Source organism: Ctenopharyngodon idella, chromosome 5 (genome assembly GCF_019924925.1).
Source record: "Ctenopharyngodon idella isolate HZGC_01 chromosome 5, HZGC01, whole genome shotgun sequence".
NCBI lineage: Eukaryota > Metazoa > Chordata > Actinopteri > Cypriniformes > Xenocyprididae > Ctenopharyngodon > Ctenopharyngodon idella.
Window position 1 is genome coordinate 30,388,262 of NC_067224.1, and position 24,453 is coordinate 30,412,714.

Below are 24,453 nucleotides of genomic sequence, written 5' to 3' on the forward strand. Positions count from 1 at the left end.
GTCACATCATCCATGAATGGTTGTGTGGATCCCTTGATTGCTGTAGGATTACACAAGGTGACTTTGCTATTAACTAGTTTAAGGGTGTGTGTTCACACTTGTAGTTTGGCTCTCTTTTTTTTTTTTTTTTTTGGTCCGGAGACTCCGAGACCCACCTTTTCAGGGGCCTCTGTCCACTTGTTTGGTGCGCACCAGGGTTAGGGTTTAATTTTTGAGTGAACTATCCCTTTAACATTCATCTATATTTTTAAATGCTGTTGAAGTTTTGTTCATTGTTAGTTCATCATCATCATACCCAATGCATTAATTTATGTTAACAAATAGAATCTTATTGTAAAATATAATCAATCACTCAATCATGCTGTTACGTTGTAAATTATTATGAACTTGGAGTCATGCAGTGATGTGTTAGTATTTGTGTGAATATATTTTTGAGATCTAGACAACTTTAAAATTAATGAGTTTATTTGCTCCTTATGAGCTTGTCAGTTCTAGGATACTGAATGGCAGATATAGACGTTGTCTAATTAAACCTGCTCGCTCAGGTTCTAGACCTCATTTGCAAACCATGACAAATGTTGGCGATATGTAAATCAGGCCCTGGCTAAAACTATTTTAATATGGTGATTAGAAGTGAACCATTAAAACAGATTGCCTTCCCATCTGCATGGATTGGCCTGCTTTGGCAGACAGCTGGATACTGAGAGAGAACACAGGACTGGATACAATTTTATCATGAAGCAACGCTCGCTTTGAGGGATCATTTTCTTATTGTGAAGCGACTGTTTTGGCAGAAGCTTAATTTTGTTTCTGTATTACGTTTTGTTCTGCCTATTGAAGTTAGTTTATGAAAGTGAGTGAGTGCAACATTGTATTGTATTGCAATCAGTTTGATTTGTGAAAGGGAAGTTTGCTTAATGTATTTGCATGAAGAATTTTCCTAGACTATAACTGGACAATCCGGATCCAGACTGACACCAATTTTAATTTAGTATTATTTATTATATAAAGACATGCAGCCATCATCGCTTTACGTCAAAATGGCATCACATGCAAGGCAATTGCTGAAAAGAATATTGCACCTGAAAGGCAATGTGAAATCCTGCATGTGAATTGCAGAGGTTAGAAGAAGTGTCAACACTGTAAATACTGACTCTATGCATATATTTAATGTTTTTGCCAATAAAAACCTTTAAAACATATGAAATGCTTATCATTGTTGTCCAGTATACCATAGAAACATGAAAAAATAATCTACAAATCCTGAAGCAGCAAACTTTGTGAAACACAAAATTTATATCGCTGCCAATAATTTTGGCTACAGCTTGTATTACTATTATAGTATTTATTAATATTTTGTTAATAGTTGTAATAGTTTGTTAACAAAAACAACAGTGACTGACACATTTTTTTTAAAGCAAACATGATCAATATATTTTGTTAATTTAATTTAGTACTTTGTTATATTAGCCCATAGCGAGCATGTAACATTTGTCTTGCACATCCATTCATAAATCATTTTATTTTCATTTTTCAGATTTCCTAACATTGAAATCCATAGATGTGTCTGCTTGGCCTTATTGCAGTAGAGCTGTTTTTAGTCTCTAGTGTTTGTATCTCCTGATATGGCGAACATCATGTTTGTCTTTTGGCATAATGACCTTTCGCCACAGATAGTGTTACACAGGGAGCCGTCATCTCACCATTATACTGCTGTCCAATGAAGTCTAGAGAAGAGATAGATGAAATGTAGACAGTGTCCATGTTCAGAAAGACTATATTACAGTATGTTTTATATGAGTTTAGGCTTAATTATTGACAAATCATTGCTGTTTTATGTCAAGATATGATAGTCTTAAAGCCAAAGCTCATGTTGCACACTGTGAAACTAGTCAATAAAACAGCTCAGCCCTGTTCATTTATTACTCCTGTGGGATACAGTATACAGCGTCATTAAAAGGGCTAAGTTTAAATTTCCCAAAACACCAAGTAAAATGTAAATATGATGTTAGTTGCATTATTTTTTGCTGTATTGTTATCTGCATAGCACATAAATACCTTCATAATCCTCAAAGTACTCATAAATCTGTAATGTATTATGGAATGTATAGAGGCCTGACTGCAGATTAACTACCGCCCATCGAAAGAGCCACAACTGTGAGTGAAATTCAGATCTTCTTAAAATGATCCACATCACGTTTAGTCATTTCTAATGGACACACGGTCAGTAATCTCTTGATTGTGTTTACCCTCATCGTCCAGTGCTGTGTGGCTTTTGAATTAAAATGAGAGAGTATTTATATAGACTCAAAATCATTGTGTTTCACAGTTGAAGGAATGAATTGGGTTGATTGTCAAAGTAAAGATGGTAAAACAGCGTAAAAAGCCAACAGATCCCACCCGATGCTCAGGCTTGACTGTTCTAACTGAAAAAAGGTTGAATTCCCTTATTCTGATTTTAAGCACATTATTTCCCTAACTAAATTTGCATATTGCCCTTTTACTTCAGTGGCATTTCTGGACTTGCCGGAAGGGGTCAACCCTTTTATGTTGTATTTGGGGTTTGTTTTGTTGGTTTCATTCTTCATTGCTTTGAATGCCACTTTTACTGTATCTACGTATGTACATTCTTTTCTGTTGGATATATGTTGTGCTTTTGCATAGTAGCGTTTATACAGTATGTCATCTGAGCTAGTTTTTGTTTGAATTAAATTAGAATTCCCAGAACCTCTTTTTGAGTGGGTTTTATGTGATTATCAGCAACATTGTGTCTTTTCCCTTATTTTGCTACTAAGAAAACCATTAAAAATGGCATTTTTATCTCAGTCAAAGCCATTACACTGTGCAAAGAGCTTGTAAACTCTCTCTTTGCACACACACACAGTCAGTCCATGTTGAGTTGTTTTCCAGCTCCTCTCTTTTCAAGCCTCCAGTGCTCTTAATTGGATTTGCCTAGATGAAGGGTGACACAATTACACAGGCAATGGTAAATTTCACAACATGTAGTCAGAAAAGCACACCAATTTCTTTCCAATAACAAGATCTCCTGTTAAATGTAGTCTAGTTTTTTGCATCTATATTAGTTATTTTCTATGAGGAAACATAGTGGCCTGTTTACATTATGTAGTTAAACGGTCAATCCATCTCACTGATCATTCATTCAAGTGATAGTGGTAACATTGTACAGTAAGGTTCAGTTTGTTAAAATTAGTTAATGCACTAGGCGTCATAAACTAACAACAAATTATACTTTTCTATTCATGAAAGGATCATGAAAAAAATTATCACGGTTTCCGTAAAGTATTAAAGGATTAGTTCACTTTCAAATGAAAATTAGTCCAAGCTAAGCTTACTCACCCTCAAGCCATCCTAGGTATATATGACTTTCTTTTTTCTGATGAACACAATCGGAGAAATATTAATAAATATCCTGACACATCAGAGCTTTATAATGGAAGTGAGCGAGGATCAACATATATGAGCTGAAGAAAGTGTCTCCATCCACATTCATCCATCATAAACATTCCACACGGCTCTGGGGGGTTAACAAAAGGATTTCTGACGCGAAGCGATGCGTTTGTGTAAAAAAAAATCCATATTTAACAAGTTATGAAGTAAAATATCTAGCTTCCACCAGACCGCCTTCCATATTCAAGTTACGAAAAAATGCAACTGGTGTAACATCATTTAAGCTTTTTCCGTAAGTTGAATAGGGATGTAGGATGTAGCGTAAGCTTTTTGAACTGCGCGAGTTTTACACTTAGGCTTCAGAAGGCCTTTATTAACCCACTGGAGCCGTGTGGAATATGTTTATGATGGATGGATGTGAATGGAGGCAGTTTCTTCAGCTCATTCTCATTGATCCCGCTCACTGCCATTATAAAGATCGGATGCATCAGGATATTTATTAATATTTCTCCGATTGTGTTCATCAGAAAGAAGAAAGTCATATACGCCTAGGATGGCTTGAGAGTGAGTAAAGCTTGGGCTAATTTTCATTTGAAAGTGAACTAATACTTTAAGCAACACAACTTTTACTGTACATTTACATTTAGTAATTTAGCAGACGCTTTTCTCCAAAGCGACTTACAAATGAGAACAGTAGAAGCAATAAAATCAACATGAGCGCAACAGTATGCAAGTGCCGTGCCAAGTCCCACTGTATTGTAAAGTGTTACTTGATTGTCCAAACACGGGTCTGTCTTTGACATCTTCGCCAACACTGTCAAACTTTGAGACATCTAAATCCTCAGTGGTCCTCTGAGAGTAAGTCTCCTCATTAAAATGTCCTTTTGCATCCGATACAGCTGCCAGGAAGCCAAACCAACAGGAGGACGAATGTGCAGAAGATCCCGTTATTGTTGCATCTTCTACATTTAACTTTTTCATTGTTTCTTTAAATGCCAGACCACAGAGAACATGGTAATTTTAAATGCCTCAGTAAGTTATGTAAAGACGTTACATTCAGCTGTTTGAAGGACTTTTCAATGTGGTAGGAAGAGCTGTGTGTGTTTGTGTGTGTACGAACTGTCCTCCTCGTTGGGCTGTTTTTAGAGACGCACAGTGCGAGTTGAGTGAGGTCCAGACTCTTTCAGGACTAGCATGAATTTCTACCATTCATCATTTATGAATGATGATTACCATCTGCTAAATTTAGTGCTGTGTGTGTGTGTGTTTTCTCTCTAATGCATCCTCACTGTTTCTAGAGCTTTTTTCAGTTGGGATATCCCCAGATGGATCCAATCCCCACAGCTTGCTTTACCTCTGTGTAGTCATCAAACGCTGTAGTCATCAAGCACATCCTGTTAATGCAGGTCCGTACGTTTTATTTGGATATGGGAAATGAGAAAACACCAGAAGCTCCTCCTCTTATGCCCCACCCACACTGGTTGCCCTGTTCTTGGACAGGCGGTGACCTGTGTAAAGGGACACATTGGAGGTCTTAGCAACGTCTTATGCAGTGCAGGGAGGGGATGTCCCTGGATGTCCCATATTATGAACAATGGGTTCCTCTTCATCTGGGTCCCCTCCCTCACCCCTTAGCAGAACTGGATCATGCCTCCATCCACCAACCGACCACTCAGGAAGTCCCCGGTCCGTGTGAGTAAATGAAACGAGGCTCTTCTACCTCTCTCCATCCGCTAATCCCAAATTCACTAGCTGGGGGTTAGTAGGGCACATAGAGGTTAGCTCAGGATTTGGCAGGGAATGCGCTTGCAGCTATTTTAGTTCTTAAATATGTCTCTGACTCTGACAGTCTGTGGAATGAAGATGTTTCGTATGTCTTCTCTCGATGACAACAGTGGTATAGAGTGAGCGACTGTGGATATAGTAGCTTCACTGAGATAATCTGCGTTATTCAATTAAAGTGACCCAGATTAAAGTCTGACACACTCAAACCTGACACTGCACACACTCTCTTGTAAGTCACTTTGGATAAAAGTGTCTGCTAAATGCAAATATAAATGTATGAAAAAACGTTTTGAATGCTCCAGATATGTTGTATTTAGATGTTGCAGGATAGAAGAATAGTTTGAGATTTGACAATGTGAACACCAACTGTTTTTGATAGGTGTATCTATACCCTAGTAAGTGTCAGAAGACTCTGGTGAGTTTCTAGATGAAATAATGTGGTTATATAGAACAAAATGATGTGGTCTTTGTGTGTCCATGCTGCTTATTTGGCTTTTAGTTTTAAATGAAACCAGATCTCAAGCTTGATTCTCAAGCGTGTAATCCAATTTTACCCCTGACCTCAACTGACACTTTCATTTCATTTATCATGGTTAATTTCATCTTTAATTACACTAATGTGCCCCTCACCAAACATGTAAGGAACATTTGAGAAATATTGAGATTGTACTGTAAAGTACTTTTGTATGTCACTCGTCTATCAAACAGAATTCTACAACATAAAACATAATAAAAGCTTTATAATTAGGGCTGCACGATACGAAAAATAACATTGAACTTAAACGCGATTATCGCTTAAACGTGATTATGAAATCGCAAAGACTGCGGTTATTTTTTTTTGTGCGGCTTGTCAATGAAGAATGGCTCCAAATGCTAATCCATCTGAAAGCACTGCGAGTTTGAGTCGCTTATAATGTACATTTGAAAAAGCAACACGTGTTAAACATCTTTCCAGACATGAGAAGCATTTAAGATCTTGTAAGACAACATTTAATAATGCTTTTACTCCAAACTCACTTCATAACGACAGTTGAGCATCCTTCTGTGAGATGATGTGGCTTCTTACACAGAACAAGGCAGTCGTGTGTTTATTAGTCATGTTTAATCAATCAAAGCTTTTCAATCTTCTGTTTATTCAGCTACAGCGATATGATTATCTTCTTCTGCGGCAGGGCATATTGGAGTTTCTGCGCAAGAGTGCCCTCTGGCTTTCAAGTCAAGTCAAGTCAAGTCACCTTTATTTATATAGCGCTTTTTACAATGTAGATTGTGTCAAAGCAGCTTTACATTGATAACTGGTACATTTCGGATGGAGAAGCATTTACTACTGATCACAGAGCCGTACAACTCTGAGAAGCTGCGCATAAAATAATCGCAAGCTTTGCCAAATCGCGTGTGGTTTAATTGCGATAAATCATGCAGCCCTATTTATAATAAATAATAAAAACAGTTTTTAATGTTTTTTAATGAGTCTTGTGAAATATTTGCATGGTTTTGAAAAGATATTATGAAAAAAAATAATAATTTAAAATAACTGTTTTCTATTGTAATATATTTGAAAATGTAATTTATTTCTGTGATGGCGAAGCTGAATTTTCATCATCATTACCCCAGTCTTCAGACACATGATCTTTCAGAAATCATTCTAATATGCTGATTTGGTGCTCAAAATTTCTTATTATTATCAATGTTGAAAACAGTTGCACTGCTTAATATTTTTTGTGGAATTTGTGATAAATTTCAGGATTCTTTGATGAATAGACAATTCAAAAGTGCAGCATTTATTTATTTTTTCTATAACAGTATAAAGGTTTTTTACTACAACTTTTGTTCTAATGACACTGCAAATTTAACTGGCAAAACAGAATTGACATGCTTTCATTTGGTGCTTCATGGAGATGATGTATGTAATTTAAGAAAGAAAAGAAAGAGGTAAACAGAGAAATGATGTTTTGCTCTTTGTCAGCTATTCTGGAAAGTGGAGAGATGGTGTTTGTGACATATCCATAGTGAACTCTTTTGTAAACTTTGGGCAGATTTACTTTAATGTCTTTAAAACCATTTGAAATCCACCATGATTGTCTGATTTTATGAATTCAAGTTAAGCATTTAAAATGAGTCAGTAAGGAGGCAAGATGAGATGCTCCAAATAAAGAGGAGGAGGATTGCATGATTGTAGAATGAGTGTAGGGAGGAGAATGAATGTCCCCTGCTTGCTGCCCCCATGTGAACCGCACTCACATTAGCACAAGTGTGTGTGTGTGGTTTGAAATGGATCCCTCTTAAGGGCTTAATGGATGCAATATAAAGCTGTTGCTGATTGTAAAGTAGATGCTAAGACCGCTTCCTATGATTTCCCCATCACATCTCCTCATTTTCTTGTCAGTTTTTCCAAAATTGACCTTTAAAACATAATTTGTTTCTTTCTATGGCAGTGACAAGCATTTTTTTTTTTTATTAAAAATGTGGTACGGTTGATAAGACACAAAAATAGTGAAGTAGTCTACCTCGGACAAATTGACAGCAATAAAGATCGCTGTGGGTCAGTGATATGCTTATACTTGATATGGAAATTAAAAAGATATATTGATATGAGCCACATTTTATATCTATCCATTGCTTTCATCTGCCACAGTGATGTCTTTAAAATATATTTATTTGTGAGATTTTCTCAGCAAATATTAATATATGCGGTTAATTGTGATGAATGTCATGTAAATTATTTGAGGAACAATTTTAAATGATTTACAGCCTTAGTTTCCCTCTTCCTCTGTCACAGTGTTTTTTCTCTGTTGTCATCAACTTCCTGTTGTCACTCCAGTCTGTTCCTCTCTATCTCTCTGTCCTCATATTGTGTCCGTTCTTAGTGTGGGATTACCAGTGATTAATGAATCAGTCTGATCACACCACATCAGCAGTGAGGATTAGTCTCTGCTGTCCATTACAGTATGAATGAAGCTCTCCCTCATTCACTGTACTGGCTCAATATGTAGATCAAGATTCCGCCATTATACTAATTAACCAGATTATAGTGTTACATACATTAAACACATTCCCTCATACTGAATAATTAACATACTACATGTCCATTAAAACCATGGTATTTTCTTATTAGTGTAGCTACTTTATACATGTTACAGTGATAAAGATGCTTGTGGCTTGGGTTTAGCAGTAGGCTGTGAACGCTATACATTGGTAGATTTCAGCATGCACACAAATGCACAGACACACACATCAATGCTAGTTAAAGCTGTTAGGTCTGGCCATAACAAGCAGTAGTGCTGTCTGTAGGTCAGAGCACATGCCATTGCCCAGGGGCTTCAGACATTAAAGCTGTTAGCTGGATCTGTGATACTGTGAACTTCACATAGTGTATCTTGTATAAGTCTACAGAAAATTCAGCCTCAGTTTTAATGATGTGTTGCATTTGTATCTTACAGGTAGAAATAGCCACAGACGAGATAGGCTGTGCATGTGTCGGAGTAAATGCTACATGCTTTTCTCATGCAGCCATTAGTGCTTTTAAATGGTTAGTTCACCCAAAAAATGAAAATGATGTAATTTATTACTCACCCTCATGTCATTCCACACCCGTAAGAACTTCGTTCTTCTTCAGAAAACAAATTAAGATATTTTTGATGAAATCCGATGGCTCAGTGAGGCCTGCATAGCCAGCAATAACACTCCCTTTTTCAATGCCCAGAAAGCTACTGAAAACGTAATATTAATATTAATATTATAAAGCAATGAGAATACTTTTTGTGCGCCAAAAAAACAAAATAATGACTTTTCAACAATATCTAGTGATGGGCGATTTCAAAACACTGCTTCATGAAGCTTCGAAGCTTTACGAATCTTTTGTTTCAAATCAGTGGTTCGGAGCATGAAAGTCACGTGATTTCAGTAAATGAGGCTTCGTTACTTCATAAGTGTTTCAAAATTTCAATGGTTCACCACTGGGGGGCGTGACTTTGGCAGTTTGATACACACTCCGAACCACTGATTCGAAACAAAAGATTCGTAAAGCTTCGAAGCTTCATGAAACGGTGTTTTGAAATCGCCCATCATTAGATATTGTTGAAAAGTCATTATTTTGTTTTTTTTGCTGCACAAAAAGTATTCTCGTTGCTTCATAACATTAAGGTTGAACCACTGTAGACACGTGAACTGTTTTAAATATGTCTTTAGTACCTTTCTGGACATCTGAAAGTATAAATTATCTTGCTGGCAATAGAGGCCTCACTGAGCCATCGGATTTTATCAAAAATATCTTAATTTGTGTTCTGAAGATGAACGAAGGTCTTACGGGTGTGGAATGACAGAATTTTCATTTTGGGTGAACTAACCCTTTGAGTATTTTATTTATTAAATATTATTTAGCCATAATTTAATAATGCATGCGGAGTTAAATAAAAACAGGTGTCAATTCAGATATATACTACTGTTCAAAAGTTTGGGGTCAGTATTTTTTTCATAGAAATTATTACTTTTATTTACTAAAGAATGCAATAAATTAATCAAAAGTGACAGTAATGACAATTACAATGTTACAAAATATTTATGTTTCAAAAAATGGTGTTCTTTTTATTCATTAAAGAATCCTGAGAAGAAGAAAAAAATCCACCAACATGTTAAGCAGCACCCTGTTTTCAACAATGAGCACCATATCAGCATATTAGAATGATTTCTGAAGGATCATGTGACACTGAAGTAATGACTGCTGAAAATTCAGCTTTGCCATCAGAGCAATAAGTTACATTTTAAATTATATTTAAATAGAAAACTGTTTGTACTGTATTTTTTTTTTATCAAATAAATGCAGTATTACTCTTTTTACTTGCTTTTTAATGCCCAGAAGGTGTATAAATGTGCATTACTTGTACAGTAATAACAATCAAAGAAATAATATATTGCTGTAACTGTTGTGACAAAACCATTAATTTGTTTTATTTAATATACATAATCTCTGAACTTCTCCACCAATTTTTTTACAAAGTATCTTTTGTTCATGTTGGTTGATGATATGAGCATGTCAGACTGTGTAATCCATAAAAGGTATTGTTGTCACTTATAAGTGCCCACCAAATTCACATTTCATGTTCCTGGGGTAGCTTTAAGTAGATGGATAACAGAGAGGCCCTGGACTATTTGCTGAGGGGACCCTACAGTCTTCATGCACAGTAATGTGTTTAAATTAGCGTCTGGTTTCAGACCGTCTCTAAGCGGTTGCCTTTGTTGTACCTGCCTGATATCCAGTAGGGCATTTCTCCTTTTCTCTCGCTCTCTGTTGTATAGCTCATAAGTTCAATTCTTTCTTTCATCATTGCAGAGCGTATTCTCTCTGAGAATAGTCATCATTTGGCCGTTCACCCTCTCACGCTGGCATTCTCTGACAGCCTCCTCTGAAATCCCCATCCCACTTGAGTCTGCTGGCAGCTCTGTTTTGTTCCCTTGCTGACTTGAATAGGTTTTAATGGTGCTGCTTCATGTTTGAAATTAAGACTTGTGGCTTAAGACAGCAAACCAGACCCAAGAGTCCTGTGACATGTGCCGCATCCAACATTTGCTCTGAAATCCAGGCCCTAGCCGACATAACTCCAACATAACAGGCTTCGGGGCTTGTCTGAGCTTTCTGCAGTCAACAGACCCAGACATCTTGTCTAGAGGAGGCAGACAAGTTGTTTTGGCTGGTTCTCTTGCATGTGGAGAGCTTGACTTTTTTATAAGTGGCCTTTTTGTCCACATCATACTTCCGAGAAAATGGCCATCTGGATTCCTGCTGGAAAAGAGGGCTGTAATTCTTCTCTTACTGTGTGAAGGCACTTGAGTCTGTCTGTTGCTCTCCTTTGTTTACTAAGTTTAGAAATTCCCTGTTAGCCATCTGTCTCAAGTTCTGCATGTAATAATTGTAATTAAGAAAACTTGGTTAGAATGGGAATTGGCTTACAGTAATGGCCAAAATTGATGGCTGGAGGGTATGTTTGCACAATATTTGCTAATGACACTTCAGGTTCAATTATATGAAGAATGCACTAAACTTGCTTAAGATATTAAAATGACAAAATTATTTGGCAAGAAAGGAAATCTCCAGCATGTCATGGAATGTGGATTTTATAGTATTATGCAAAAAATGCATAGAAAAACAAAAAGCTCACAGGAAATAAAGCATATATTGACTACAGTTCTTCCCAAAGTTGAGCTTCATTGGAAGACCTACATGACTTATCATAATACAGGTTTATAATTTCCCAAAGGTTTTCAATGGCTTTAAGGTCAGGAGACTGAGGAGGCCAATTGAAGACTTCAAAATGAACACTTATTGCGCACAACTTTGTTGCATTTGCGGTGTGTTTGGGATCATTATCACGTTGGAAAATACATATTTTCTTTCCAAACAGATCCTCCATACTTAGCTACATTGTGTTCAGCAGGATTCCCAAGTATTGGTCCATTTTCAAAGTGCCAGCAACTTAGATCCTTCCAACACCTGCTGCAGACATGCTTCCCCAAAACCATTATGTTTCCCCTGCCGTGCTTAATGGTGCCACGCATGCATTTGGTATTAAAACACCCCATTTGTCTCCTATAAATATACCGGACACCATCCAATGCAAATTTTGACTTGTCGGACTGCAGAACACAGCTCCAATCTTCCATACCCCAATCCTTCTGTTCTTTGGCAAATACAAGGTGTTGTTTTTTTGCAGTTGATGAAACTAATAAATGGCTTCTTTACTGGTACACAACCACTCAATCCAGCCTCTTATAGCTGTTGACTTACAGTTCAAAATGAAATTGGATGTTCCTCATAGTTTCACATCTCATCCAGGTCTTTAGAAACTGTTTTGAGGTGTTCCCACATTTAGTTGATTTTCATCCTCCGGTCAAAATGCACACTAGTCTTCCCTGACCAGCCACTGCACTTTACATTCTGGTAGTGGTCTCACTGTGCTTTGAAATAATTCTGTTGACATTCTAACTATTCACATCCTGCACATGAGCACAATCCAAAACTGATTAACCAGATTTAGCCATTTTAACAATATCCTCGTGATGGTGGAGGACAGCTCCTTCCATCTAGGCATTTTTTAATAAAACCCACAAAATAGCATCTAATAATATAGCTAATATCTGCCACAGAGTGATTTGTTGAAATATAGGCTGGGAATAATGAGTGCAAGCTTAGTCTGACCACTGACCAAAAATGACGTCCACACAATTTGGTATGTTTCATTGTGTCATGACAAATGATATCATTGGAACGTGGAATGAATACATAGAGTAGTTTTATTTCAGGCACAACTTCATAACATGCATACAAAGTATTTAATAAAAAGTTTGAATAATGTGCAAAATAAAGTTTAATACAGTTGAATAATGTTTATTTTTTCCCTCGGTGTTCTTTGATTAATAGAAAGAACAAAAGAACAGCTTTTATTTTAAATATAATTTTTTTTGTAAACATTGTAAATGTCTTTACTGTCAATTTTGATAAATTGAATGCATCCTTGCTGAATAAAAGTATTAATTTTTGAAAGAAAATTTACACAGTAGTGTAAGTAGTACAATGCTGTGTGTCTTTAAATTAAGTTATTGCTACACTTTTCAACAAAAAAAATTGGCTTATTATAATACAGTTTCTGGGTTGAATTTTGATATCAAAATGTATTTTCAGTTTTCACACAATGTTTATCCTGTTGAGCAAAACTTGTCACAAGAAAGATCATAATCTATAATAATAGTATAATATTAATATAGCAGAAACAGGAGGTAAATTAAATTTCATTTAAAAGATTTGTGCACTTTCTTCTAGTGATCATGGCAGCAGTAATTCCTCAAATGATGCAGAAGAGTGTTATAATCAGAAATAGTATGTCTAGATGCGGTGTGCAGCAAAGTACCCTTTTTTTTTTTTTTTTTAAAGAGCTGATTCATTCGTCTTTGTGAATTCCACCCTTACTCTATTATACATTTTCCATCATATGGATTATAAATGTTAAATCACCCGTAGATCACCTTCAAAATATTTTAAAGTATCATTTGTTTTATGTTACTTTCAGATTACTTGTATATCCTCTCAGCAGTGCTAACAGCTATGTGCTTCCTGAGAAGGAATTAAAGCTCATGTTTCAGGATAGGTACACAATATTTATTTTTAATAACGGGTTTTCGTGCACATACTCCTTGTGTTGACATAAACTCATACTAGGTTAACAGAGTTTTTTTTTTTTGTATCATTCACAGGTTGCTTTATGCTGTAGGGAAACTAGTGGAAGAAACATTGAATGCTGCAATACTGAGGTGAGTCCTACTTCATCTACTTGAAAAGATCCACTTTATTATCACTACCTTAGTTTTACAATTATTTTTGACAGATCCTTTTATAATATCACACTTTACACCTGATTACATCAAGATGTTTGTAGATCGGTCTAAAAGGGCAGCTTCAACTGTAAGCGGCATATTAAACACTTGTACTGTAATCTGTCTAGCTGTTCCTCCATGTGTGAAATCCCATTTGTATTCATATGCATGTACATTGGCCGTGTCCTCAATCACTGTATGCTCTAGCAGTTTAAAGCCTGTCAATATTCATCTCATCAGTGCTCCCACTCTCCCTCAGCCTCTTAAAGGGAAAGTAATAGTTGTTTATGGACACTTCAGAAGGTAAAACTGTACTCTAGTGCTTCATGTTTTGCAGTAATATTTTTCTATGCATTTGGATGTACAGTAGCTATAAACAGTTTGGGTTTAATCAAATTTTTTTTAGTAGCCAACCCCACTAACATGCTTTAGAAAACAAGATAAAAAAAAAAAACCTGACAGTCAGGTTATCTGCTAGGTTAAACCACGGCTACCCTTTTCTATCTGTAAAATAAGTTTCGATTTAGGCTTTGCTTTCCTCCAGTAAATGTTCAACTGGTTTCACCAGCTGGACAATTGACAATTTTGTAAATGTATAAACAAAATCAAAAGTGTGATTTATAGCCTTTGTATGATTTTAATGGTTTGTTTCTAAATGTAAAGTTTTTTTTATTTCATTACAAAAACGGTTCGGTATGTACCTCTGTATTGAAGTCACGGTTCGGTACGGGTTCGGTACAGCTGAAATAAATTCAATAAATTCAATTATAATTGACATTTCCTTAAGGAGAAAAAATCTATCTTAGCTAATGCTGTAAACTATATACAGGGAGCCCTTTCTTGCACATAACTATAATATTAAAGGTTACAATTAACAACAGAGTCCAAACTATTAAATTCAGTTGCCATTTATTTTTAGATATAATAACACTCAAATAATTTAAAAAAAAAAAAACATGTAAAAGGCAGGTTTTGCAAGAACTTCTAAATGTAGTTATAAAATTAATTTTCTATTATTTTCTACTCCAATTCATTTTTTAAATATAATCATTTACACATTTATTGCCATAACTTGTTTTCATGACAAATTTATTTAAACATATATTAAATAATTAAGATATTGCTAACAGGTAAAGTAAATATAATAAATATATAAGCTAATATAGTGCATATATTTAAAATGCTCCCCTCTAAAGCTAATTTTTCTAGTGAACTAACATGCTGTGGACACTAAATGACTTGCCTGTGGTAAATGTAATGCTATATGTGATATTATTCTCAAGCTGTTTTATTGTTGTCTTTTTCATGGCTGAAACACTGGTTGAGAGTGTTAGAGTGCTATATATATATATAAGTCGCTGTTTGGATTTTAATAGGCAAATACTTAAGAATATATGAATGGATCATTATTACAGTGATTATTATGTTTCTAGCATGTTATATGTTTGGCAACGGTTCTTTTAACCCTTAAAGATGGAGTGTGTAGCTTTTCATTTCTTAAACAACCATGTATTAAGATGTATCATGGCCATATTCCAGGATGACAATGTCAAGATTCACCAGGGTTAAAATTGTGAAAGAATGGTTCAGAGAGCATGAAGAATCATGCACGTCTCGATGGAAATATTGTGATGTTTCATCAATTGCATCAATTTTTGGTCAAGATCTTATATTGACAATGCAAGAGGTGAGCACTCTGTAAAGTCTACTCCAGCACATCCCAAAGACTTTCAATGAAATTAGGGTCTGGACTCAGATGTGCCAATTCATGTGTGAAAATGAACCATTTTTCACAATTTTAACCCTGGTAAATCTTGACATTGTCATCCTGGAATATGGCCATGATGTGTCTTCCTACATGGTTGTTTAAGAAATTAAAAGCTACACAGGTTTAAAGAACCGTTGCCAAACATATAACATGCTAGAAACATAATAATCACTGTAATAATGATCCATTTATAGATTCTTAAGTATTTGATTATTAAAATCCAAACAGCGATTTATTTTTTGGCCGGGCAGTGTATATATAATGTTGTGCACCTGTCCGTGTTGGCATCTGCCTAACTTAGCTTCTACCAAGTGACATATGGATTTGACAGAGTTTTTCCTCCCTTTTAAAAAATTAAACATTTGTGTTGTCCTAAATATGGATGTTCATAAATTTTTAATAATTGCATTACCATTTTTTTCTATGACACAGTAAGAACCAGTTGAGAACCACTGTTGTAGACTGTAGAAAGATTTTAAAGTTTATGGTGACACACCATTCATTATGTTCTATTTCAAAGCACATCTTTCTCCCTGTGTTTAGTCAAGCGATAGTTTGCTGTTTATCTTGTCTAATAGCACATGGTTCCCGCTCTAGATCACCACCCACTGACTGATACAGCGCTAGAACCGTTTGGGCGCTGTTCCCTCACAGTTTGCATCAAAGCTTTGGTGTTGAATTGAAGTGAGAGGAGGCAGAACGTGGGCATAGAGCGTTGCAGCCGTTCACCTCTCCTCCTCCTGTTTTCCCTGTTCACATATCCTTCACTCTGCTCTAAATTCCTCCTCATCCAGAGGGACTCACTTTAACAGCCGCATAAATGCACTTCGCTTCTACAAGGACGCCTGTTAGAGATCAGCTCTGCCAGTGCAGGATGAGTCTGTGTGTGTGTGTGTGTGTGTGTGTGTGTGTGTGTGTGTGTGCACACTGCATACAGATGTCATGGATTGAAATGGATATCCAGCACCTGGGAGAACAATTGAAGCATCTGTGAATGCAGACTCACACTCACACACAGAAAAACACGATGTGAGTTATATTCTCTTTAGCAGGAGCTGACAGGCCTGTCTAGAAGAGTTTACAAAGTCAGCTATACTTGCTAGCCAGAGACAGAATGGGGAGGGGATTGGGAGAAATCGTAATGTTATGGACTAGCCTCAAAAGTATTTGCCGTGATTTGAGCTAAGGAAGCTGCATTTATTATACCATTTTCTTCAGATTTTGTGAAAAAGGGTTTGATGTTAGCATGTTGCTAAGTTAGCCTGTTAGACACAAAGCAGGTCACCTCTCTAGAATTAGTGTGATGCCCTTGCATAATAGCATAAAAAATATCGCCCAGATACTGAGTAAAATAGTTTTTGGATTAAATTATTTTAATCATTATATTTCAGTACTTTTGCTTTATCTGCCATCTTGGATTTACTTCGCTGCAAAGCATTCTGGTATTGTGATTTGCGTTGTCCTGCCTTAGAATTTGGCCAAAATTTTTTCAAATTTTCTGTGAAATTATGATAATTATGTGAATATATTTAAATATGTGTTGACAGTGCTCTCATTAACACACTTCAGCATACAGGAACTAAAAGGTTTTCCAGATTAGCCAAATTAATTATTATTATTAAAATTTGCCCTCCTATCTAAACATTAACATAGAACTCTTTTAAGTTGCAATAATAAGGAAAAAAATACAAATAAGCAAACATTCATAGATGAGATAATTCAGGTCCATATAGGCCTAGTGATTCATCTCTTGTTACAGAGATCTGGGTGAGCGACTAGAGTGACACCTAACACCGATTGCATGGGAAGATATGAAGACGGAAGTCATTTCAGGGCATTTAAGACCTGTAACATGTAACATTAGTCTCTCACTTTCCATGGTTGCGAAAGAATGTGTCTGGATGAGTCAAAATCTCTATTTTTAAAGATGAACCAAGAATTCTCTTATGGTGCATCACCTACATTATTATAAGATGCCCATCTGCCTAGGAGGAAGTGAAGACCCAGGATCACAGTGTAATTTTTTTTCTGTCTGTGTGTGTGTGTGTGTGTGTGTGTGTGTGTGTATATATATATATATATATATATATATATATATATATATATATATATATATATATATATGCTTGTTGACCTCTACTCACTATCATGATGTTTACAGTGAACGTAATCTGTGTGTATAGTGGAACGCTCCTGCACATGATTTTGCTGAGTGCACTGGATTTTGACAAGCTAAGGGTGCGTGTTTGCCTCGTGGATGTAATATGCAGTGTGCGCTACATTGCGCTCTTGTAACAGTTCATTTCAGATGACTGTAGATAGTGTTTGAATGATTACTGAACACATGTGCTGAAATTGACAAATAATATTATGATATACAGTGTTTGTTTTAATTTGACTGATAGCTACTGATAACTTTATACAGGAACTACCTTTTATTTAGTTCCTTTATGCTGAAATGTGTTAATGAGCGCACTGTCAACACATATTTGAATATATTCACAGAATTATCATCATTTCACAGAAAGTGTGAAAAAAGTGTACACATTCTATCTCTTTTTGAAAATCTAGTCAGTAGAGAAAAGTAAAGACATTTATATTGTTACTATTTCAAATGCAGTTCTTTTGAACTTTCTGTTAATCAAAGAATCCTGAAAAAAAATGTATCACAGATTTCACAAAAATATTAAGCTGTTTATATATTAACTGTTTTCAGCATTGATATAAGATGTTTCTTGTGTAGTATGTCTGTGTGTGTTTATTGTAAGGCATTTCAAAGTTGTTGTCAGCATTGTCTTAGTGGGTATGTGTTTGTTGTTTGTATGTCCCAGAAACAGCCCTGGCCTGAATCCTTTGGTAGCATTGAGATAAAACTGCCCCAGTGCTGAGCCTGACAGAAGGACAATGCCATGACCCAGTGCTGAAACAGGGGCTCTGGTACAGTCAGTGATGCCAGAATGAGTTTTAGAATTAGGGTTCCTGGTACAGTGTGTTAGTTTGAAGGCCTGACTCATGAATATTAATTAGATTATGTTGACATTGCCAGGTAGTCCTGCTAGACTGTCCAGTCACATAACCTAATTAATATTCATGAGTCAAGCCTTCACCTTGTTATTTATTCATACATTTATGTGCAGATACACTTGAGTTGTGCATTGATGTTCCACACTGACTTGGCATTGAGATACAATATCAGATCAGCTTTACCTTTGCTCACATATTTTCTTGTTTTGATAAACCGATTGAGCATTGTATTAATCCAGAAATCAGGTCTGTAACTCATAATGTCAGATTTGTACATTTAAAAGTAGATTGATTTTGCACATTGTTTCATTCATTTCTCATTTATCACTCTTTCTGGTTCAGAGATTTTGTAGATCAGTGGATATATGGGCAGTAATATGATATATTACTTTCTTTGTTCAGTACAGGCCAACATTTTAATATCAGCCTAATTTCAGTTAAATTGGGCCTGTGCAATTTTTTAATTTTAAACTTCCCATGTTTGGTGCCTGTATATTTTGAGTAACCTTGAGCAATAGAATAAGGGAACGTGTCCCAAATACGTCAAATCGAGAGTGGCTCCCTTGACATTTGCGTTACAGGATTTCACTCTGTTTCTGGAGCCTGTCTCATGCCTCAGTCTCTCTGGCTCGCTGTAGGACAGAAAGGATTTAGTTGTGATGACATTTCTATTGTTCAGCTGCTTTTCCTATGGTAATTCTCTATGCCCCCTCATAGAGGATTCTCTGAAATGGTTTGCATTGGAACGAGACAATAACAGTAAGAAATGAAGGGAGATGAGTGGAACGGTATTATGAGAATTGATAAAGAAATTCATTCCTATGTCTTTCTCTCCTGCTTTCTATCGCTCTTTATTTCCATGTAGAGAGCTGTATTTTGTATTTCCACCTCTTTTATCTATAAAACAAAGACTCAATCAGATGTCCAGCTCTGCTTTGATTCTCTCTCTATGAAGCGAACAATGTCTGATCATAAGAGAGACATTGATGTGAGAGGAGCGAACGGTGCCCTTGCTACCAGCAGATGGACAGACAGGTCCTGCTCAGTCTTTGCAATTTCTGGACACTTCAGCCAATGTGTGCACCATTTGCACTGAGTCCCAAATATCAGACAATTAGAAGATAAATATTTGACTGACATAAATGTATTAATTTCTGTTCTTCTGTTATGAGCTTCATCAATTTTTTGACCCTTCAAGGGATAGTTCACCCAAAAATGAAAATTCTCTCAATTAACCGTAAGACTTTTATTCATCTTCGGAACTAAAATGAAGATATTTCTCCACATTTCCTTGTTTTGTTTATATTTGTATATCTTAATGTTTTATTATTAGACATAACATGCAGTTTGGTTTCAGGGTCCTGTAATGTTTCTAATGATTTGTTAGCTTTCAAGCTTTGTTGCAGGGGGGTTGAGTCTGACTCTGCAGTGTGTTAATCAATAGGCCTCAGGCAGCCGTCTTACACGCAGCCTGTGTATGGATAGAGGAAAAGACTGACACTGTCTCAATCTTCCACAAACAATCCCCAGACAGACAGATAGATTATTTGAGTCTAAAGGCTCTGAGGGAAATAGGATGCACACACACATACATGAGCACACAAGTCAGTGAGTACAAAGCAGTTCTTGTTCACAGTGGTGGCTCCTAATTATCTCCCGTCTGAGGAAATTGGGTTCCCTGAGAAACACACTTTTTTTTTCAATTAGCCGGTCATGTATGGATGACTTCATTGGCACCTTGCTGCCAGTAATATTCACACCCCTCCACACAGTTAATGCCAGAAAAATGCCATGGAGAGCATGATCAAGGTATAACTGAACCTCATTAGAGCCCAAAATGAAGTTGAGGACTGATAATGTTCACACATTTTTCTACTTGTTTGAGAAGGATGAGGAATGAGAGCAATAAAGATGTGATTGAATGAGGATACAAAATTAGCTTTATTGCCATCTTTTCTTTCTTCCCTCATGTGTCTGGTTATAAAACACTTCAAGCATTGTTTTTTTAATAGAAAAATCTTATATTTTAATTATTATTATTTTATTTTTTTTGTCTGTTCTCTGTTAGTCATTGTCGATTAGAGTTGGCAGTCTAAAGCGACATAAGTGACCACAACCATTAGCTCCTTTCACACAGTAATTCCAGTAAATGACTGTAAAATTACACAAGCAACAGCGTTTCATCTTTTTACCAGTTACCATTCACACATCAGTACAGGGTCCTGAGCATGAGACATGCTGCAACGGTCAGACGGCCATAGCGCATGTTAAAACAATTAAAAGCAGAAGAGCTTAGAGTAAACAGCTCCAACTGAGCTTTATCATTATCACTTTGAAAGTTTTTCAAAGTTTTGTCCAAATTACATTTCAATAACATAATCCTATTGTTTCTTTTGTCTCTTTCTTCCTCTCTATATCTGTCTGTATAGCCACAGCTTCCTGTAACTGCAAACCAACGTTGGAGGTTTAACACTTAATGCAAAAAAACCCACACCCCCCTCCTCCCTGCCTCCAAGCTCCTCCTTCTGCATCATCATGGCGATGAGCAGTGATCCTGGTTGCGGGGGGATGGACCTTGACCCAGACTCTTCCCAGACTGCTGAAATGACTGACAAGATGTCCGCAGTGTCCCTAAGGTCTGATACCTCCTTCAGTGTAGTGAAGAATGGGACTGGTGTTAAGAAAGTTCTGCCGAAGAGGCCACACCTGTCAGGCAGGAAGATGTCACTGCAGGAGAGAGGGACGTACGTGTCTTCTGGGGGCGGGGCTGACCGCTACTCAAGAATAGCCAGACAGCCAACCATCGAGTCCAAACGAGTGTCCATCTCAGACTCGCAGGTGAGAGACATTTAAATATTGGCTGGAATTGCAATGGTTCTGTATGAAATATCATTCATCATTTACATTATTATACCTTCATTTTTAGAACTTTAGTGGTTGATACATTACATTTTTGATGACTGATATTTTAGAGAGCAGGATGGCCAAAGGCTGATATAAACATTTAATAAATAAAAATTAACAATATTTTTTACTTTAGATAGTAACTTATTGATTCTGTAAAGAAATTGTTAAAACATGACTAATAAAGTAAATGGTACAATGGTACAAAAAGAAAGCAAATGGTAAAAGAAATGGTAAATAGTGGAAAGTAAATAAAGTTCTGTCATGACAACTCTTGAAGTGTTTGGCATGGTAATGGATATGACAATGTTGTATGTTTGGTCTTGGCAGAATAGATCTGCTACGCTGCTGCTGCAGAGCAAGTACGGGACTTGCTACTGCCAATACATACACGGCATGGTGAGCAAGTAAGAGATGCTGCTGCTGTACAATATAGCGTACATGAATTACCCCCAGCAGATCTATACAGGTGGAGCTGGGGAAGGTGGAGGGTTTCTGAAGCACTGCTAAGGCAATTCTACCAAAGTATTTAGAAGGTTGAGCACGCAAGCTCATTGGCTACTGATACAGCAGGAACCAATCAGCTGTTCCCTGTAGATAACAATGTGATTACAAGCAGGTTGAGTTAAAGGACCTATTAGCCTGTGCCATCTAGAGTTTCATGACAGAACTTTGTATTAATATGGCAAGTCTGTTTACGCAGTAAATCTTTTTTTTTTTTTTTTTTTTTTTTTTTAAAGACTAGATAATGCTATTTTTTACATACAAACACTATGGATATGACAGTGGCCAACTTGATATAGTTTGAAATCAAGGATTTAACTGACATAAAACCTGGTGGACATGCGGCTTATTTGAATGTATACTGTAACATACACAAATGCAAATGAGAAGCAAGATTTTGTGTAGAATTAATTAAATTTCAACCTGTTCTTCAAACAAAGTTGTCATATGGCTTAAATGTTTGCTGCTTGTGTGTCAGTAACAGCAGGTTTGTGCAAGGATGGAACGGAATACAAAGTTTGTGAGGTTCTTGGAATTAAATATTTACTAGATAAGACATGATATATAGACAAGACATATAAAATTAATTAATGTCTATTTGCTGAATGTTGATGGTATATGAGAAATCTGGTTACATATGACTGTCTTTCTAGTATGAAGTCCTCTGTTACATACCATGAAGAGCATGTGCTGTGTGTGTGTATTTGAAACAAAACTCATTTCCTGTGATTAGTGTCCAGGACAGGTCATGTGGTGACTCATACAGCCATACTTTAATAAGGCTTCTTTCATTCATACACAGCCTCAGCATCCCCCCTTCTCATAACAACTGGTTCCTATTAAAGAATATCTTTGTTCTGACCTGTAGAGGTGGTCTATGTGTGTTTGGCTGTTGTAATGTGTGTGTGTGTGTGTAGCCCCGTTTCTTCCTGGCTATATGTTTGTGTGTGTTAATGGGGCTTAAGTCTTTCTGAAGACTGACACTGCTCTGAGAGGAGCATCAGCTGGTCGAGTTCTCCTCATCTGCTCTCACGCTTCTCCAGTGATAGCCACAGAGGGGAAAACACTCTTAGCTCTTAAGCTATTTACTGTCATTGATGTAGTTTGAATCATTTTAATGTCCATATGAAGTATTTAAGTTGGTCTTCACACCATGGTGTTCAGCTTGTTTACCTGATCAACCAGCTGATCTTCCAGACTGACTAGATGATAAGTGCACAAAACCCCTCTAAAGTTAGCAACCCAGGCCAATTTGTCCAGAATGGGAGACCTGCAAATCAGCTTAGGCTGGTTTAGGATGTTTTTCTCAGCAGGAAGAGCACAAAGAGAGAAAGAGACAGAGTCAGTAATTAATATATGTAAGTGGTCGGATCATGACCTTGCGGTGAGCGCTTGTGCTTTTAACAACAATAAAGTTATTTGCAGTCTTTGTATGGAGGAATTTAATAATCATTGAAACTAGAGATGCACCGATATATCGGCTAACAATCGGTTTCGGCGATAAAAGCTATTATTATCACTATCGGCTATCGGCCGATTGTTTAAAAACTGCCGATGGTCAGGGCCCATTATATCCTGTCAATCAAAAGGGTGCAGAAAGACGTGTTCAGACTGCAACTCATACATACTGTGTGCGAAGAAAATCACTCTTGTGTTGAATTTTAACGCATTAACAGTTTAAAAATAGTGACGTTAAAGCAGGATCTTTTTGACCCTATGAATCACCCGTAGTTCAAGCCAGGGTTGCCAGGTCTGCGTTTTTTTTCTACATCAAATATTATTTGTAGCGCCTCCCATCCAATAATCGCAAAAAGATTTGTGCTTTATTACTTCTGATAAGAATTAAAGTTTCAGTTTTCAAATTCTGTCCATTTTATCGTGAAATTCAAACAATAAATGGCGTTTTGACGCTCTTAAATGTGACGTGTCAGATCGCTGTAATGCCTCAGTTCAGGCGGCAGCTCGGAGCGCGAGTCTTTTCTTCCTCTTCAATACAAGTTATCTCGAAAAACATGCATGAACATCAAAGGTATGTTGAAATATATTGTACAACTTACCAGAACAACTTACATCATGTCTCATGTAATCACTTTATTTGTGTTTCAACCGCGTAAAGACGTCAATAAAGCTTGTGAACAATATGTCACATCATGTCATTTTTACCTCAGGAATGTTTTCCAATGTTCACACTTCCTTAGCTATCGATATATAAAAACACTAGAGAGGAGCTTATTTACTGTTAATTATATGTTTGTGCAAATTTGCCATGAAGACAAGTGCTTATGAAAACTACCTTATGTGATACTATGTTTTCTACATTTCAGTTTTTATTTGAGTGTAATTATTATATCTGAAAATAAACAGCAGCTGAATATAATACCTCTGCTGTTAATTGTAACCTCTAATATTGTAGTGTACCAAATGAGAGGGTTCCCTGTATAGTTTGCAACATTATTTCGGAGAGATTTTTTTTTCCTTAAGAAAAACCAAACTATCGGTATCGGCCGATATCATTCTGGCTATCGGTATCAGCAGAGAAATTTAGTATCGGTGCATCTCTAATTGAAACTCAACAAGTATGAGATATCACCAAAAACACTGTTAATGAAAAATCCATATGTGGACCACTGCAGGTTAGCGGTAAAATCTTTATGCATTATTTTATTGTTTAACAGAAGGTGTAAAAGCATTCAGAC

The 24,453-nt window shown here is 36.5% G+C and overlaps 1 protein-coding gene across 4 annotated transcripts in view; it reads left to right on the forward strand.

Annotated features, from left to right (window-relative positions):
* Positions 1–24,453, forward strand: part of camkk1a (calcium/calmodulin-dependent protein kinase kinase 1, alpha a) — a 76,285-nt gene that overhangs the window by 13,601 nt on the left and 38,231 nt on the right. For 3 of the 4 annotated variants that reach the window (XM_051893288.1, XM_051893291.1, XM_051893289.1), the window contains exons 2-3: positions 13,438–13,494; positions 20,779–21,187. In XM_051893288.1, coding sequence (XP_051749248.1) covers positions 20,885–21,187 — 303 coding nt within the window. In that variant the 5' untranslated portion in view covers positions 13,438–13,494; positions 20,779–20,884. Of the gene's footprint in view, positions 1–13,091; positions 13,332–13,437; positions 13,495–20,778; positions 21,188–24,453 lie in introns of those variants that run through there. The other variant, XM_051893290.1, reaches the window with a different exon arrangement.